The sequence below is a fragment of the Hyla sarda genome, chromosome 13, assembly GCF_029499605.1.
Source record: "Hyla sarda isolate aHylSar1 chromosome 13, aHylSar1.hap1, whole genome shotgun sequence".
Lineage (NCBI taxonomy): Eukaryota > Metazoa > Chordata > Amphibia > Anura > Hylidae > Hyla > Hyla sarda.
In genome coordinates this window covers 50,249,339-50,267,146 of record NC_079201.1, presented here as the reverse complement: position 1 = coordinate 50,267,146, position 17,808 = coordinate 50,249,339, and the positions used below count along the sequence as shown (strand labels likewise).

At 42.8% G+C, this 17,808-nt stretch overlaps 1 protein-coding gene across 2 annotated transcripts; it reads left to right on the top strand.

The window, feature by feature from the left end:
• Positions 1 to 6,353: 6,353 nt before the first annotated feature.
• On the top strand, positions 6,354 to 17,556 carry LOC130297431 (growth factor receptor-bound protein 2-B-like). Of its 2 annotated transcripts, none has more exons than XM_056549905.1 (5): positions 6,354 to 7,780; positions 15,172 to 15,269; positions 16,174 to 16,296; positions 16,414 to 16,582; positions 16,870 to 17,556. In XM_056549905.1, the coding sequence occupies exons 1-5, from the start codon at positions 7,703 to 7,705 to the stop codon at positions 17,053 to 17,055; spliced, it is 654 nt and encodes a 217-aa protein (XP_056405880.1). In that variant the 5' UTR covers positions 6,354 to 7,702; the 3' UTR covers positions 17,056 to 17,556. The 2 variants fall into 2 exon arrangements, with proteins under 2 accessions (XP_056405880.1, XP_056405879.1); XM_056549904.1 differs by having other exon boundaries at positions 6,356 to 7,780; positions 16,414 to 16,618.
• The last annotated feature ends 252 nt before the right edge of the window (positions 17,557 to 17,808 follow it).

Below are 17,808 nucleotides of genomic sequence, written 5' to 3'. Positions count from 1 at the left end.
CATGTATTTGTTCATGATATTTATGAGACAGTATAGGAGACGGTAAGTATTCAGGTGTCCTGGGAGAGTTCCTACGGGCTTCTCCCTGTTGTGGGAGGGCATTTGTGTACCTTTTTAAATGTTCTTAATGGGGTTCTGTTTGGTTAGATGTGTGTAAAATGTAAGTGTATATTAAAGATTGACATGTATCTATGAAATACTGGGTGTGCTATACGGTGTACTTTTTTTTCTTTTTGGATCATCCCATACTGTCACAACAGTGATCAGCTGCTGCAGTAGCATTCAGTCTGCTCTATCTATATCCCTAAAATGCCATCATATTTTATTGGTTGGGGTTAACTATGAGAATTGTATTCCTGCACATTACTATTCCTTATGAAAGCCACATGTTTGGTCACAACCTGCATCAGCCGTGATAGTTCTTTCGCTGCTGTTTCTGTAATCCGGTCACCGGTGGATGCTTTTCCTAGGCTTTTGTCCTAAGCTGGCCCTAGATCCAAGATAAAAATCTGACAGGCTCATGTGTTCAGGGGCCTCCCAACTCGATTTGTTTGACTGAATAATTTCTATGTCTCTTCTGGCACACATGATCATGCTTCACCCATTGTGTCGCAAGCACTGTTCATATCATTCTTATCTTACCCTCCATACAGCTGCCAATAACTGGCGCATCTGATAGGAAACATATATCTTTGCACTTTGCAGTAGATGAATGTAGATTTTAGGTATTTATATGTAGCATGTCATGCAGTGTAATTGGTGTTTGCAGTCAGTTCTTAGCTGTCAGTATCTTTTGCTATACCCAATCTGGGAGTCAGATAAGTTTGTTCTATTTCATGCCGGTCTTGTCTTAAGCAGGGATGTGGAAATCCAAGCGCCCGGGACTGACTCCCCCCCCCCCCCCCCCCCTTTTTTTTTTTTCCTCTAGAATGCCGGTGTGAGGTGCGGGAGCGGATGCAGACTTGCATGGGACACAAGTCTGCACCTCACACTGGCGCTCAGGGTGTATGGATTGGGCTCCTGACTCCTGCCCGCTCCATACTTGGCGGCTGATTTCAGATGCCGGGGGACGCCGCTAATAGCCCGGCATGCGGCGACCGCCGCGGGCGGCTATTAACCCTTTAGATCACCGTTGTCAAAGTTGACAGCGGTGTCTAAAGGGATCTTTTAACCATCCCTGGTGGTCAAGTGGGGTGGATCGCCCCCCGCAGTGCATTCGCGGGGGGGGGGTTGCGGCGGCGATCCCCTGCGGAGGTAGCCAGAGGGCTTACCTCTGCATTTATGGCTGCCCCCATAGATCTGCATTTGATTGAGCCTGCCTTGAGCAGGTTCAATCAAATGAACACAGATCAAATGGAGTTCAATAGAACTGCATTGATAGATGAGGAATCTAAATGATTCCTCAAAAATAAAGTTTCATAAGTTTAAAAACACCCATTAACCCCTTCCATATTAGAGGTACGTTCACACTGGCGGATTTATTTGCAGGTTTCCCGCTGCGTATTTGAAAGGGGGTGGTCTCTTCTGTCCACAGCAGATTTTCCGCAGCAGAATTTCCGCTGCAGACCCTTCTGACTTTAATGGGGCTTGCGGCGGATTTTCCAGTGTAAATTCCGCCTTGGATAATCTGCTACGGACAGCTGAGAAGAGCCTGCACCCTCTCAAATACGCAGTGGGAAACCCGCAAATCCGCCCGTGTGAATGTACCCTAAAAGTTAATATCACCCCCTTTTCCATGTAAAAATGTGTAAACATATTTGGTATTGGTGTGTCCAATTGACCGAACTATTAAAAAATAACTCCATTTACAGTACGGGATATAAAATGTTAACATAAAAAAAAAACAAATCTCAGAATTGCTTTTTTATGTTTAACATCATATCCCAGAAAAAATGAAGTGTTCAAAAAGTCTGATCAATGCCAAAATGGTACCGATACAAACAGTATATTACGGCCCAAAAAATAAGCCCTCATACAGCCCAGTATACGGAAAAAGAAAAATTATAGGGGTCAGGGATTTTCTTTTTTTAAATTTAAAAAAATAATTATTAAAATGTAACGGAAACTAAAATTTGGTATTTGTTTAATCAGGCCGACGTAAAGTATCAAAATAATATGTAATTTTGACTACAAGGTGAATGGCAAAAAAAAACCTCAAAATTAGCATTTTTTTTTTTCAATTTCACTTCACAATTTTTTTTTTATTTTGTTTGTTATGGAAAAATGAAAATGTGTCATTACAAAGTATACTTCCCCACAAAAAACAAGCCTCATATGGGTCTGTAGATGGAAAAATAAGTGTTATGGCTATTATTAGAGATGAGCGAACTTACAGTAAATTCGATTTGTCACGAACTTCTCGGCTCGGCAGTTGATGACTTATCCTGCATAAATTAGTTCAGCTTTCAGGTGCTCCGGTGGGCTGGAAAAGGAGGATACAATCCTAAGAGAGTCTCCTAGGACTGCATCCACCTTTTCCAGCCCACGGGAGCACCTGAAAGCTGAACTAATTTATGCAGGATGTCATCAACTGCCGAGCCGAGAAGTTCTTGACGAATCAAATTTACTGTGAGTTCGCTCATCTCTAGCTATTATAGAACGAGGAGGAAAAAGCGAAAGTGCGGAAACTAATAAAGACCCTATTTTCGTATTATTTTGGTTGAAATTATTTTATCGATCAGGACAAGTGGATTTTCTTGAGGGACAAGTACCGTATTTATCGGGGTATACCACGCACCGGCCTATAACACGCACCCTCATTTTACCAAGGATATTTGGGTAAAAAGTGTTTTTTACCCAAATATCCATGATAAAATGAGGGTGCGTGTGTGCGCGTGTATACCCCGATATACCCCCAGGAAAGGCAGGGGGAGAGAGGCCGTCGCTGCCCGCGTCTCTCCCCCTGCCTTTCCTGGGGTCTAGAGCGCTGCTGTCGGCCCTTCTCACCCCCTGGTTATCGGCGCCGCTGCCCGTTCTGTCCCCCTGACTATCGGTGCAGATAGCCAGGGGGAGAGAAGCGGCGCCGACAGCCAGGGGGAGAGAAGGGGCAGCGCGGACCCGACTCAGGTAATTATGCCACCGGGGAAGGGGGGAGGCAACGGGGCAGCGGCGCCGGCAATGGGTGCCGCTGCCCCTTCTCTCCCCCTGGCTGTCGGCGCAGCTTCTCTCTCCCTGGCTATCGGCGCCGGCACCGATAGTCAGGGGGACAGAACGGGCAGCGGCGCCGATAACCAGGGGGTGAAAAGGGCCGACAGCAGCGCTCTAGACCCCAGGAAAGGCAGGGGGAGAGAAGCGGGCAGCGACTGCCTCTCTCCCCCTGCCTTTCGTGGGGGTGTATCGGCGTATAACACGCACACAGACTTTAGGCTAAAAATTTTAGCCTAAAAAGTGCGTGTTATACGCCGATAAATACGGTAGATTGTGTTCCGCTTTAGTCCCTTGGACAAGTGTTGTTTTTTATTTTATTTTTTATTTTTTTCCTTTCCACAACCCTGCTAAGCAAGACATTCGTCTCTCTATATTACGTAGTACCTAATCCCGATCTTGTCCATATAATTTATAAGGCTCTAGCGCCTTCATTTTTGAAAAAAAACAAACTCTTTTCTGTTGCTCACTTGGTTTGAAATCCTCTCAAAGGCAGGGTGCATGTCCTCACTATGCATGTCTCAGTACACAGTAAAGTCCTGTAGTTATACTCTGCCCACTCACATCTCCCCTATAATTAGCACAATCTACATCTGTGAGGAAATGCTGGTTGGTGTTTTGTCCTAATGCTAGCCCCAGGTTGGAGACATAGTTTGGATACAGCGATTCCCAACCTATGACTCCCCAGCTTTTGGCAAAACTACAACCCCAAGCATGTCCTCACTTCACTGTCAGTGCATACTGATAGTTGTAGTTTTGCTAATGTTGGGGAGATGTGAGCGGTGCGCACTGCCGGGAGCTCCAACAACCACAGATGAATTCACATGAACTATAACTCCTTAAGGACTTTTTCAGTTTTTGCACTTTTGTGTTTTCCTCCTTACCTTTTTAAAAAAATCATAACCCTTTCAATTTTCCACGTGAAAATCCATCCAGCTTATTTTTTGCGCCACCAATTCCACTTTGTAATGACATCAGTCATTTTACCCAAAAATCTACGGTGAAACCCAAAAAATCATTGTGCGACAAAATTGAAGAAACGCTAACTTTTGGGGGCTTCCGTTTCTACGCAGTAATTTTTTTCAGTAAAAATGACATCTTATCTTCTGTGGGTCCATACGATTAAAATGATATCCTACTTATATAGGTTTGATTTTTGTCTTCTGGAAAAAATCATAACTACATGCACTAAAACGAATACATTTTAAATTGTCCTTCTGGCCCCTATAACTTTTTTTTTTTTCCACATACAGGATGTATGAGGGTTAATTTTTTATGCCATGATGTGAAGTTTTTAGCGAAACCATTTTTGTTTAGATCTGACTTTTTAATGGTATAAAAAGGGACAAAATATGCTATCAACGATACCACATGTTTATATTTTTATTTGCATGTTTTTGTTTTAAAAAAAAATGGGAAAAGGAGGGTGATTCAAACTTTTATTAGGGAAGGGGTTAAATCACATTTTAACTTTTTTTTTACACTTTTTTCTTTTGCAATGTTATAGCCCTCCATAAGGGACTATAACTTGCAGTACATAGATTGTCAGCACTGATCAATGCTATGCCATAGCATTGCATTGATCAGTGTTATCGGCTGTCGATTGCTCAAGCCTTGATCTCAGGCTTGAAGCAATCAATCGCCAATCGGACGCGCGGGAGGCAGGTAAGGGACCCTCCTGGTGCATCCTAGCTGATCGGGACACTGCGGTGGTTCCGATCAGCCCGACTGAGCTGGGATCAATGTGACCCCGCGTTATTTCGTGGGGGCTGGTGCTGAACGTACAGGTATGCCCTGCGTCCTTAAGGAGATAATATCCATGCTACAGTATTACACATCTAGTTTCTGTGGCCTATGAAATTATCCCTATAGTATGAAATCATACTCTACCCTTACCAATTTCTGCTATATGGACTAAAAAAATCCTCTGGTCCCCGTTGCTATATAATCATAATAATATTTATTTATGTATTTTTATTTTGAAATGTTCAAAACATTATAGTAGGCCATGTGTAAAAACTGTAAAAAATCCAAGACCCAACAATGCTGCATTCACTAATTCTTAGCTAGGCTTTCTTTTTAATTTAATTTTTTTTTTGTTTAAAACCCATCAGCCCAAAGGCTGTCCTCACATTTGTATCATGGCTTTGGTTCGTAACGGAAGCCTCAGTGCTCTTCATCTGTTGTACAATAGATACCACCATTGTCTGACAGACCCCATTCCCTGAGCTTAATTTTGTTATCCAATGTTGAATTCTTCCTACACAAATGTGAGCAGTGCTTTAGAAGAGACTTTTGCGAAGCGGCGGTAGGGGGGGCGCGGAGCGGTGCGGGGGTGGCGGTGATAGGACTAAGGACCCCCGGACAGGCAGGGGGAGAATAGCGGGTGGCGGCGGTCTATGGCACCGCAAAAGCCACTGCAGTGCATTGATTTAAAGCGCCCGCTTTAAATCAATGATCTGCAGCGGTGTCGCGGGGGGATAAATAGCCGATAACTTATACCGGAATATCGGTATAAGTTATCGGCTATCGGCCCTAACCTCCACCGATTATCGGTATCGGCCCTAAAAAAAAACGATATTGGTCGATCCCTAATGAATACATTACAGTGCTACAGCTGCAAAAGGGAATCATAACATATATACGCTTATAATTTTTGTGCCATACATAGAATAGTGTCAATGCTCCAGGTGCCACTGATTACCTTCTGAGACCCCATCATGATGCCTCCCAACCAGGTCGCTGATGTCGGCATGGTGTATCTGAAAGCCACGGTCAGGCAGCCCAATTCTGGGTAAGAGAGCAAGTCCATGAATGATGCTACAGCGCATCCATAGCAACTAATCGCAGTCCTGCGCCATATCTTGCGCATGCTCAGTAGGCGAAATCTTAAGCGTCCTTAGTAACTAGTAGACAGCACTGTCCCATGACAAGCCAATGTTCAGTGGCAAAAGCAGAAGTATCCAAGCGTATCCAATGCATGCTCCATGCGGTCTCCTTATTTACAGCGTCTATGGTAACCAATGAGATGAGAGAGAATAAATGCACAGATGAAAGTGGTCAAACGTGGGCTGTCAGGTCTCAAAGTGAACTGCATTCAGTTGCGCTTGGTAGAGAATAAATCTGTGCATATTAATATGAATATAGATCAACGATCAACTTTGAACGGCGCGTCTAAAAGGGTTAATAGCGCGCAGCATCGAGATCAGTGCCGTGCGCTATTAACCCTTTTAGACGTGGCGATCAACTTTAAACTGAAAGTAAACTGCTCCCAGCTAGCTCAGTGGGCTGTTCAGGATCGAGCGCTCAAAACAGCTGGAGGACACAAGTAAATTGTACTGATTAGACCGAAAAATTTACTGCGTAGAAACCGAAGCCCCCAAAAGTTACAAAATTGTTGCATTTTTTTTTCCGTTTCGCTGTAGATTTTTGGGTTAAATGGCGTCATTACAAAGTAGAATTGGTGGCGCAAAAAATAAGCCAATATATGGCTTTTTTTACATGCAAAATTGAAAGAATTATGATTTTTTTTTTAAAGGTAAAGAGGAATAAACGAAAGTGGAGTCCTTAAGGGGTTAAGGGATATATACATTAGCGTTTCATAATTCTTGGAAGTACAGTTAACCCATTTGGTTTTAAGCAGTTTAATTCATATCCATTTTAGCTCTCTAGTTTGCAAAAGGATAACCCTATCCCCACCTCTTTTCAGAGGGATGTGATCCACGATCATGCATTTCAGGTCTGTCTCATGTCCTGCTTCCATGAAATGCTTGGAAACCGTGAAAACACAGCATTTCTTTGTTATTGAATATCTGTGTTTGATTTAATCTCGTCCTTAGGTCACATTTGGTTTCTCCTACGCAGATAAGATTGCAGGGGCACCACCAATAAATATAAAATATATACAATATGGTCAGATAAAAATGTATGGGGTATGTTTTTCGTGTAGCAGGATGTGTGAATACATTCCCTTTCTGTATATGCTTGCAGCTTATACAGCGTCTGCTTGGAGAACAGCCCTTGGCTTTAACAGAAAAGTACCTCTGTGATTTACTGTTATTACCTGATACCTCTGCTTTAACCAAATGGTCTTTTAGATTTTGTGCCCTGTGGTATGACATCAGGGGCGGTGTTTGAAATTCCATAAATGCCCAACACATATCACTTGAATTCACTTGAGAAAGCCAGTGTGAGACATTGCCTGTTCCACATCATGGAATAAATCTACCATTTTGATTTCAACCACGTGGTGTGGAGTGTGGAACCAAAGGACCGAGGTTCCAGATATGCAGGCATCCCAACACTATTATCTGATACTACTGGATATGCTGCTTCTATTTGGACTATAGATAAGAAATATTATTTTAAACCATTATGATTCGACAGCCTCTATTTCTATTTTCAGGCCACAAGCACGTTTTTTCTCCAGAAATATAGCCAAGTGGGGTGGGTGACAAGACATTTGTTCTGCCTCAGGTGGCATTGACGTCGTGTGGGAAGCAGAGGGTCCCAGCCCTGTCTTGAAGGTCCCTGCAGGGTGGGGTACGCTGTGGTAACCATGGAAGCCATAGCAAAATACGACTTTAAAGCGACAGCGGATGATGAACTAAGCTTCAAACGAGGAGACATACTGAAGGTGAGTGGCACTGCTTAGGCATGAAGATCAACATAAATCAACATATTTGGTATCACTGCGTGCGGAAATGTCTGATCTAATTAACCCCTTTACGCAAAATCAGGGATGACTTCCTGCATCACTATGTACATGTACCTGATGGAAATAAACTGTCACAGTGCCGCCGGGCGCTGTGACAATTATTGGGCTTGGCTGTGCTGCACAGCAGAGTTTCCCTGAAGCCGTCCAGGGACCAATCTCAGGGATATTGCGGGGTCTCCTCCTTCAGCCTCTCCTCCGTCACTTCACACAGTGAAGCGATCGGTGTTGAGGGGTGCCCCATTGGGGGGGGTCACCCGCGGCACTCAGGATCGGAGTGCAGCTCCGATCCTGGGTTAACCCTGTCTGTGACCGCAGCGTCTATTAGGGTAACAGAGGGAGGAAGCTCCCTCTGTCACCAATCGGCGCTCTGCAAAGTGAAACCAGAGCGCCGATGGCTGCCAAGGCAACCGGAGGTCTAACCGTATCCTCCATTGTCATGGCAACAGATCAGTCTAAGGTTGAGTACAGATGTGTACTCCATTGAATTGTGTTTATAATAGTAAAAAAAAGTTAAATGTGAAGAGATAAAAATGTAAAATTATAAAATAAACTATAAATAAATATAACACACTCAGAGTCCCCCCCAAAAAAACGTCAACCTGTCCCACATAGTCTTCACACAATTGCGTCAGTGAAAAAGAAAAAAATTACGGCTCATGTCGTCATTTATACCGCATGACGAATGACCTAAAAAATTTTTATGAGCAACCACCTCATAAAAAAAAAATCAGTCATATGTATCCCAGAATGGTATCAATGAAAGCGTCAACGTGTCTCCCAAAAATATTTTTGCACCCAAAGGCCTCTGCAACTTTGTATGATGCCAACAAAATGTCCTAAACTAAAAGGAGGCCCCAAAATCCACACAACACGCCTTCATGTCTGAGGCCTGTGTAAGACACGTAGCGCACAAAGGCCACATATGGGATATTTCTTAGTGTGTCAGAATTCCGGGAATTTTTTTTATTTATTTTTTTTGTCCACACCTTCTGTGTAATAAAAATTTAGTTGTATGTAGTGTCTAGGAGATCACAATACTCTGCCATATTAACCCCTTAAGGACTCAAAACAATCTTTGTTTTTGCACTTTAGTTTTTTTCCTCAGTCTTCTAACAATCATAATGCGTTCAATTTTGCACCTACAGACCCATATAAGGGCTTGTTTTTTGCATCACCAATGACATTACTTACCGTATTTATCGGCGTATAACACGCACTTTTTAGGCTAAAATTTTTAGCCTAAAGTCTATGTGCTTGTTATACGCCGATACACCCCCAGGAAAGGCAGGGGGAGAGAGGCCGTCGCTGCCCGCTTCTCTCCCCTGCCTTTCCTGGGGTCTAGAGCCCTGCTGCCGGCCCTTCTCTCCCCCTAGCTATCGACGCTGCTGCCCGTTCTGTCCCCCTGATTATCCGTGCCGGCGCCCCACTGCCGGCGCCGACAGCCAGGGGGAGAGAAGGGGCAGCAGCACCCATTGCCGGCCCCGTTGCCTCCCCCCATCCACGGTGGCATAATTACCTGGGTCCACGCTGCTGCAGGCCTCCGGCGTGTGTCCCCTGCGTCGTTGCTATGCACGGCGTGGCGCACTGACGTCATGTGCCGCGCAGTGCAGCGCATAGCAACGGCGCAGGGGACGCACGCCGGAGGCCTGCAGCAGCACGGACCCGACCCAGGTAATTATGCCACCGGGGATGGGGGGAGGCAACGGGGCAGCGGCGCCGGCAATGGGTGCCGCTGCCCCTTCTCTCCCCCTGGCTATCGGCGCCGGCGGGAGAGAAGGGCCAGCAGCAGGGCTCTAGACCCCAGGAAAGGCAGGGGGAGAGAAGCGGGCAGCAAGGCCTCTCTCTCCCCCCCCGCCTTTCCTGGGGGTATATCGGGGTATACACGCGCACACACGCACCCTCATTTTACCATGGATATTTGGGTAAACTTTTTTTTACCCAAATATCCTTGGTAAAATGAGGGTGCGTGTTATAGGCCGGTGCGTGGTATACCCCGATAAATACGGTATTTTATAACAATCTGCAGTGAAACAAAAATTTTGTGATGAAATTAAATCGCCATTTCACTATTTTTAGGGTTTCTGTTTCTACGTAGTGCACTTTTCAGTAAAAATCACTCATTATGTTTATTCTGTAGGTCCATACGGTTAGAGGGATACCCAATTTATGTAGGTTTTATTTTACTACTTTAAATTTGTCGTTGTTTTTTTTTTTTTTTTTAAACTAATTTTGGTGCATGTAATCTTCTGACCCATATGACTTCTATTTTTTCTGCGTACGGGGCTATATGGGGCTTATTTTTTGCGCTTTTGCGCCATAGTTTAGTTTTTGTAGGTACAATTTTTGTCGCTTTTTTTAATTATTTTTATGGTATATGAAGTGACCAAAAATTCACAATTTTTTTTTTTTTTTTACGTATATGCCATCGACCGTGCGGTTTAGCTAACCTTATTTCAATAGTTCGTCATTTACGCACGCGGCGGTACCACATATGAAGATTGGACCATGAGGAGGCAGGTGAGGACCCTCCCGTCGTCCAGTAAGCTGATCAAGACCGATTCTGTCGCGATAGTCCCGATTAGCTCAGCTGAGCAGCCGGGATAGTTTTGCTTTCACTTTAGACGCAGCAATAAACTTTGATTGTGGCATCTAAATGCTCGGCAGTGCCCAGCATTAGACGTGGGTACTGACTTTCTGTAGCAACCAGGACCCACTGGGTTTACCCCGTTCTCTGCTCGTGAGAATGGTTTAAACCCCGTTAGCGGGACTTAGGACATAAAGGTACGCCCTGAGTCCTTAAGTGGTTGTTGAGCGCTATACGTATAAAGGACACACAGTACATATAACCCTCTGTTGAGCTTATACCCCTTTGAATCGTATTGACCTGCAGAATAAAGAGAACATCTTGACTTTACCGTAACGTGCACTGTGTAAAAACATAAACCCTATAAAAATTTTACAGTAAAATGAAAGATGTTACAAAGTACAATTTGTTTCACAAAAAACAAGCCCCCAGATTGTTCTGTGGATGGAATAATGAAAGAGTTGTCTGTTAAATGATGAGGTGGAATAAAAGAAAAAGGAAAATTTCCTGTATCCTTAACGAGGCAGGACGTTGATGTACGTCCTGGTGGGGTGGTAGTTAATGCACCAGGACGTACATCTATGTCCTATACATTACAGTTAGCATCGGAGCGATGCTTGCATCATGCACTGCTAATAGCAGCCAGGGACCAGCCGGTAATGGCCGACATCCGTGATTGCGCGGATGTCTGCCATTAACCCCTCAGATGCCTTGATCAATACTGAGATCCAATCGTCCAGAACGGCAGATGGAGGTCTCATCTGCCTCCGCCGCCTTCCAAGGGTCTTCTGCCCTGGTCTGAGATCGAGCAGACCAGAGCAGAAGATGACCAATAAAACTGATCAGTGCTATGTCCTATGCATAGCACTGAACAGTATTAGCAATCTAATGATTGCTATAAATAGTTCCCTATGGGGACTATTCATTTTTTATCAATATTTTGGGAATAAATGCAATATACATACAAATATGGTATCAAAAGTACAGATCACTGTGCCAAAAATTAGCCCTCATACCGCCACTTATACGAAAAAATGAGTTATAGGTTTTCAAATAGGGGGAGTATATACATACTAATTTGGTTAAAATTTGTTTGCAACAGTAATAGAAAAGTGTTATGGGTATCATTTTAACCCCTTAAGGACGCAGGGTTTTTGCATTTTAATTTTTTTCCTCATCACCTTCTAAAAATCATAACTCTTTCAATTTTGCACATAAAATTACATAAAAATGATGGGTTGCACCACCAATTCTACTCTGCAGTTACATTAGTCATTTTGCCCAAAAATCCACGGCGAAACGGGAAAAAATTCATTGTGCGACAAAATTGAAGAAAAAATGCAATTTTGTAACACTTGGGGGCTTCAGTTTCTAAGCAGTGCATTTTTCGGTAAAAATTACACCTTTTATTCTGTAGGTCCATATGGTTAAAATGATACCCTACTTATATAGTTTGGATATTGTCGTACTTCGGAAGAAAATCATAACTACATGCAGGAAAATTTCTAACCCCTATAACATTTTTATTTTTCCGCGTACGGGCTGGTATGAGGACTCATTTTTTCATGATATAAAAAGTGACCAAAAATACGCTATTTTGGACTTTGGAATTTTTTTGCACATACGCCATTGACCGTGCGATTTAATTAACGATATATTTTTATAGTTCGGACACTTCCGATACCACATGTTTGTTTGTTTTATTTACATAGTTTTTTCCCATAGGGGGCTATAGCACTGCATACACTGATCTCTTATGCTGATCCCTGCAAAGCCATAGCTTTGCATGGATCAGCGAGATAGGGGCTCGATTTCTCAAGCCTGTAGCTCAGGCTTGGAGCAATCAAACCCCGATCGGACGCGGCGGAGACAGGTAAGGGGACCTCAGCTCACGTCCTAGCTGATCGGGACATCGTGATTTTATCGCGATGTCCCGAACAGCCCGACTGAGCTGCCGGGAAGTGTTTACTTTCAGACGCGACGGTCAACTTTGATTGCCGCGTCTGAAGGGTTAATAGCGGTTAGCCCAGGGTCCCGGCTATGGCTAGCAGCTGGGACCGACTCGGTGTGATATGGGTTCACGGCGTGACCCCGTTTTAAACACCAGGCATAGGGCGTACAGGTATGCCCTACGTCCTTAAAAAGTTAATCTTATTTACCCAAAGAATAAAGAACGTCAAACGTAAATTGTACGGCGTGAAATCGAAACCTTCCTAAATTGGCAAAGTTGCGGTTTTCTTAATTTCCCCACACAAATAGTATTTTTTTGGTTGTGCCATACATTTTATGGTAAAGTGAGTGATGGCATTACAACGGACAACTAGTCACGCAAAAAAACAAGCCCTCACACTAGTCTGTGGATGAAAATGGGTTGTGATTTATTTATTTATTTTTTAAAGCGAGGAGGAAAAAAATGAAAACTTAAGAAAGTCCTTAAGGCAATAATGGGCGGAATCCTTAAGGGGTACTCTAGACAAAAGAAAAAAAAATTGATTTCCACCAATCGGGTGTCAGCAGAAAGCACACAGTCTGTGTCAGGAAGTTTCAGAGTAGAAGCAAATCCCCATAGCAAACCTATCCTGCTCCAAGACAGTTCCTGACATAGACAGAGGTGTCAGAGCACTGTGGTCAGAGAAAAGAACTTCCTATGGAGCAAACAGCATCTAAGTAATCAAAGGACTAAGATTTTTAAATAGAAGTAATTTACAAATCCGCTTAACTTTCTGGCACCAGTTGATTGGTGGAAAATCATTTATCTTTTTTCTTTTTGAGTACCTCTAAGGCCAAAATGGGCTCTGTTCTTAAGGGGTTAACAGCACTGCATGTTTATTGGCCCAGGCATGTGCTTAGGACAAAATTTATCCTGGAATAATGTTAACTGGCTTATGTGATGGCTCTCCAGATCATCTCCCCAGCAGTTGGAATAGTGTGGTGCTCCAAAGCAAAGGCAAGATTGATGCTCTCACCAAGAGGCCTTCATACTGGACTTAAACTGTTGTCAGATCACCTGGATTTGTCTCTCTAGATGATGGGGATTTATTTAGTAGCGGTTTAGGTTTCTCGTTCACAACACAACTGCAAACAAAAACAATGGCTGGCAGCCATGGCAAGACATGTAATGGGTTGCTGTGACACCAAATTTCCTTCTTCTGAGTGGAAAAGGACTGTGCAGAGACAAGTGTGTGCATTAAAGTTGCCATCTTTGTCTGGATGGTGGACAAAGCGAACTGAGAACTGGTCATGCTTGTCAGATCAAATGATCCTTTGTACCTGTGGTCTGTTTTGAGTTGTCCGAAAGCTGTTTGCTGTGCCCCTTTGTAATGGCCGGGACACAACGGTAGTGTGAAAGGGGCCTAAAGATATCAAAAACACAGGCCAACAATTTGTTTTACTCTACAGAAGACATTAGTACATTAACCTGTAAATACAAATATTTACATTTTGTAACAATGATTGTATGAGTCAGGTACTGACTCATACAATGTACTAACTGTTGTTTTAACCCCTTAAGGACCTGCTCCCGTGATATAACGTGGGGTTACACGGTAACCCCGCATCATATCACTGCGGGCTCGGCGTCATAGTGAAGCCGGTACCCGCCGCTAATAGCGCGCAGCACCGATCGCGGCGCTGCGCGCTATTAACCCTTTAGCCACGCGCTCAGAGCTGAGCCACGCAGCTAAAAGTGAAAGTAAAAACTGCCGGTTAGCTCAGTGGGCTGTTCAGGATAGCCGCGGCGAAATCGCGGCATCCCGAACAACTTACAGGACAGCGGGAGGGTCCCTACCTGCCTCCTCGCTGTCCGATCGCCGAATGACTGCTCAGTGCCTGAGATCCAGGCATGAGCAGTCAAACGGCAGAATCATCGATCACTGATTTCCTATGAGAAACCAGTGATCAATGATAAAGATCAGTGTGTGCATTGTTATAAGTCCCTATGGGAGCTATAACACTGCAAAAAAAAAAGTGAAAAAATAAAGTGAATAAAGATCATTTAACCCCTCCCCTATTAAAAGTTTGAATCACCCCCCTTTTCCCATAAAAAAGTGTAAATAAAAATAAACCTATATGGTATCACCACGTGCGGAAATGTCTGAATTATAGAAATATATCGTTAATTAAACCGCTCGGTCAGTCATAAAAAGTGACAGGCACTATTTTGATCATTTAAAAATGAATAAAAAGCGATCAATAAGTCCTATCAATGCACAAATGGTACCGTTAAAAACTTCAGATCACGGCGCAAAAAATTTGCCCTCATTACGCCCCATACACGGAAAAATAGTTATAGGTCAGAATGACAATTTTTAACGTATTAATTTTCCTGCATGTAGTTATGATTTTTTCCAGAAGTATGGACCTACAGAATGAAGATAAGGTGTCATTTTTACCGAAAAATGTACTACGTAGAAAAGGAAGCCCCCAAAGTTACAAAACTGTTTTTTTTTTCAATTTTGTCGCACAATGATTTTTTTTTTCCGTTTCACCGTAGATTTTTGGGCAAAATGACTGACGTCATTACAAAGTAGAATTGGTGGCGCAAAAAATAAGCAATCATATGGATTTTTAGGTGCAAAATTGAGTTATGATTTTTTAAAGGCAAGGAGCAAAAAATGAAAATGCAAAAACGGAAAAAAACCCGGTCGTTAAGGGGTTAAATAATAATTGTATTACTACATAAAGCAGTCCTTCAACCTGATTTCTGACTCATCTGTGCTAATTGCAGGTCTTGAATGAAGAATGTGACCAAAACTGGTACAAAGCTGAGCTCAACGGAAAAGATGGATTTATTCCCAAAAACTACATAGAAATGAAACCACATCCGTGAGTACATTGTTTGCTTGGGATAGGTAGAGAATATGTTTATCGTATATAATAGACTGGCCAACAATGCCGAGATGTGCAGATGCTAGCGTTATGTGCATGTCTTCTTTTGTTTAGTCCTTTACATCACAATTTGCCCTTTTGTGTCACATATCAGTGAGTATTCTGTGAAAATGGAATGCCAATATGTATATGTGCATGTACTAGCAGACTGTCTCCCTATTGAGTTTAACTGCTCAAACATAGTCAACTCTTGACTAAGTTTGGGTCATTTCCCACATGTATACATTTACTTTGTGTGACTTAAAAGCACAGCTTACCACAATTTGAGACACACGCACAGTAAGTGTACCCAACTTTGCCTAAATGTAATCCACCTATGACTAGTCATTGGGGCCCATGCCTGTGCCCCCATGTGAACATTGTCATCCCACTTTGGCAAGATACTGAAGTAGATGTGGTGTGAAAGGGTAAATTGTGATGTCAGCAAGCCCTTACATAGGAGGTACCGAGGTTTTTAGCTAAAATTTGGTGAACCATACATTAGGCATGACCTACCCATCATGGCCCAGAAAGGGTGGACTTGAGATTATTCTTGAGGGTGGACTTGAGATTCATAATCTGCATTTCCCCCCCTGCCTATCAGTGTGGTGGGGAGGGAATATATATATAATAAATATATATTCATATTCTATCTCCACCTCTATATATCCACATCAGGCTCTGCTGTACTTGTATGGCAATCACATTATGTACTGCAGTTCTGCTCGTTGGTAGATTTTCTGAGAATTGAATCCCCACTAATCATATATTGATAGGACATTAATTGTAAATTTATCAACCCTCCCCCCCCCCCCTCCCTCTCTCTTGTACACACTTCTTTATCATCTTTCCGTTTCTGCAGGTGGTTTTTTGGCAAAATACCACGTGCAAAAGCAGAGGAGTTGCTTGGGAAACAGAGACATGATGGTGCCTTTTTGATCCGAGAAAGTGAAAGCGCTCCAGGAGACTTCTCCCTTTCTGTCAAGTGAGTCGTTTTTAATGGCTCTTACTGGATGATCATTTTCTACCGCTTATTTAGTTTTTAGGCTGATGAACTTGTCTATAGATAGACTCGCCTATAAAGCTTTTGCTTCTGTTGCAGGTTTGGCAATGATGTTCAACATTTCAAGGTCCTGCGAGATGGTGCAGGAAAATACTTCTTGTGGGTGGTAAAGTTTAACTCTCTGAATGAGCTAGTAGACTACCATCGGTCCACGTCTGTGTCTCGGAACCAGCAGATCTTTTTGCGTGACATCGAGCAGGTGCCACAGGTACACGGGGGAGACAGAGCCACAAGTTTACCACAGGTATATAGAGGGAGGGAATCTAGGATAGAGACTATTCAGCAGATTTTAGGTGTATATCTATTCTGCTCAGGTATCAAATGTGTTTATAAAGTTCTCAGTTGGACCTTAGATCACTTTGTAATTTAGCCCCTAACCAATTCTGGTAAATAACAATCTACAGTATTGAGCAGCACCAAACTTGCTTCATATTATGTGGAATGCATTGTTAAAAATATACCTATATGTAACCTTTTCAACATTTCCATTAACAGCAACCTACCTATGTTCAGGCACTGTTTGACTTTGACCCCCAAGAAGATGGGGAACTCGGATTTCGACGGGGAGACTTCATCCAAGTGGTAGACAACTCAGATCCCAATTGGTGGAAAGGGACATGTCATGGGCAGACTGGCATGTTTCCACGCAACTATGTGACACCTGTCAGCCGAAATCTGTAACTAGAGTCTTCACTGGACCAGAGGCCAAGAAGGAGCACAGGCAGACTTAACTAGAAGGGATTGACTATGATGCCAATAGGAGCATACAGAGTAAAAAAGATTTAACAAAATCAAACAACCATGGTTGATAACTAACATACAAGACAACTACATTCCTCGCCATTGGACAAGCAGATAAACCTATTTTAGGTGTGTCCAGCTCTAACATAAAGATAAACAGAGGACTCTGATTTCCACCAGCTTACATGGGTGGTTAAATTAAGGACATGATTAGACTGGTTCAGTGGGACCAATATGTTAGTTGCAGAAGGAGCCATCTGTCAGAGCACCTGCAACCAGACTGTTGTTCCCTACCATGCGGATAGAAGGGGATTTTTCCAACAATGGAGTTCTTGGTCAAGCATTTGGTTTGCAGATTGAGATTTGAATGGCAAAGAAAATGCAATTTTATTTATCTGTTCTTGTTGTTTACTTTTATGCAAATAAAAATGTTATAATTGCACTATATTTTTTTGTGGTAAGTGTTCATATTTTACAAAAAATTTGATAGTTCTGGTGGTATACAATATTACCGAGTGAATAAGGTTTCAACAGTAAGGACCATTTTAGTTACAAGCTCTAAAAAAAAAAAAATTTGCCGGCGCAAAAAATTTGCCCTCATGCTGCCCTGTTTTTTTTTAACCTTCAAGATTAGAGGTTGTGTACTTCATAAGCTAATGCATACTATCCAAATATATGCTTTTTTTTTTTTTT

Bases quoted from the DNA above. Each gene is read 5' to 3' on its own strand.
- LOC130297431 (XM_056549904.1), top strand. From the start codon at position 7,703: ATGGAAGCCATAGCAAAATACGACTTTAAAGCGACAGCGGATGATGAA. The intron at 7,781-15,171 runs GTGAGTGGCACT...TGCTAATTGCAG, and splicing joins AACGAGGAGACATACTGAAG to GTCTTGAATGAAGAATGTGA. The intron at 15,270-16,173 runs GTGAGTACATTG...CCGTTTCTGCAG, and splicing joins ATAGAAATGAAACCACATCC to GTGGTTTTTTGGCAAAATAC.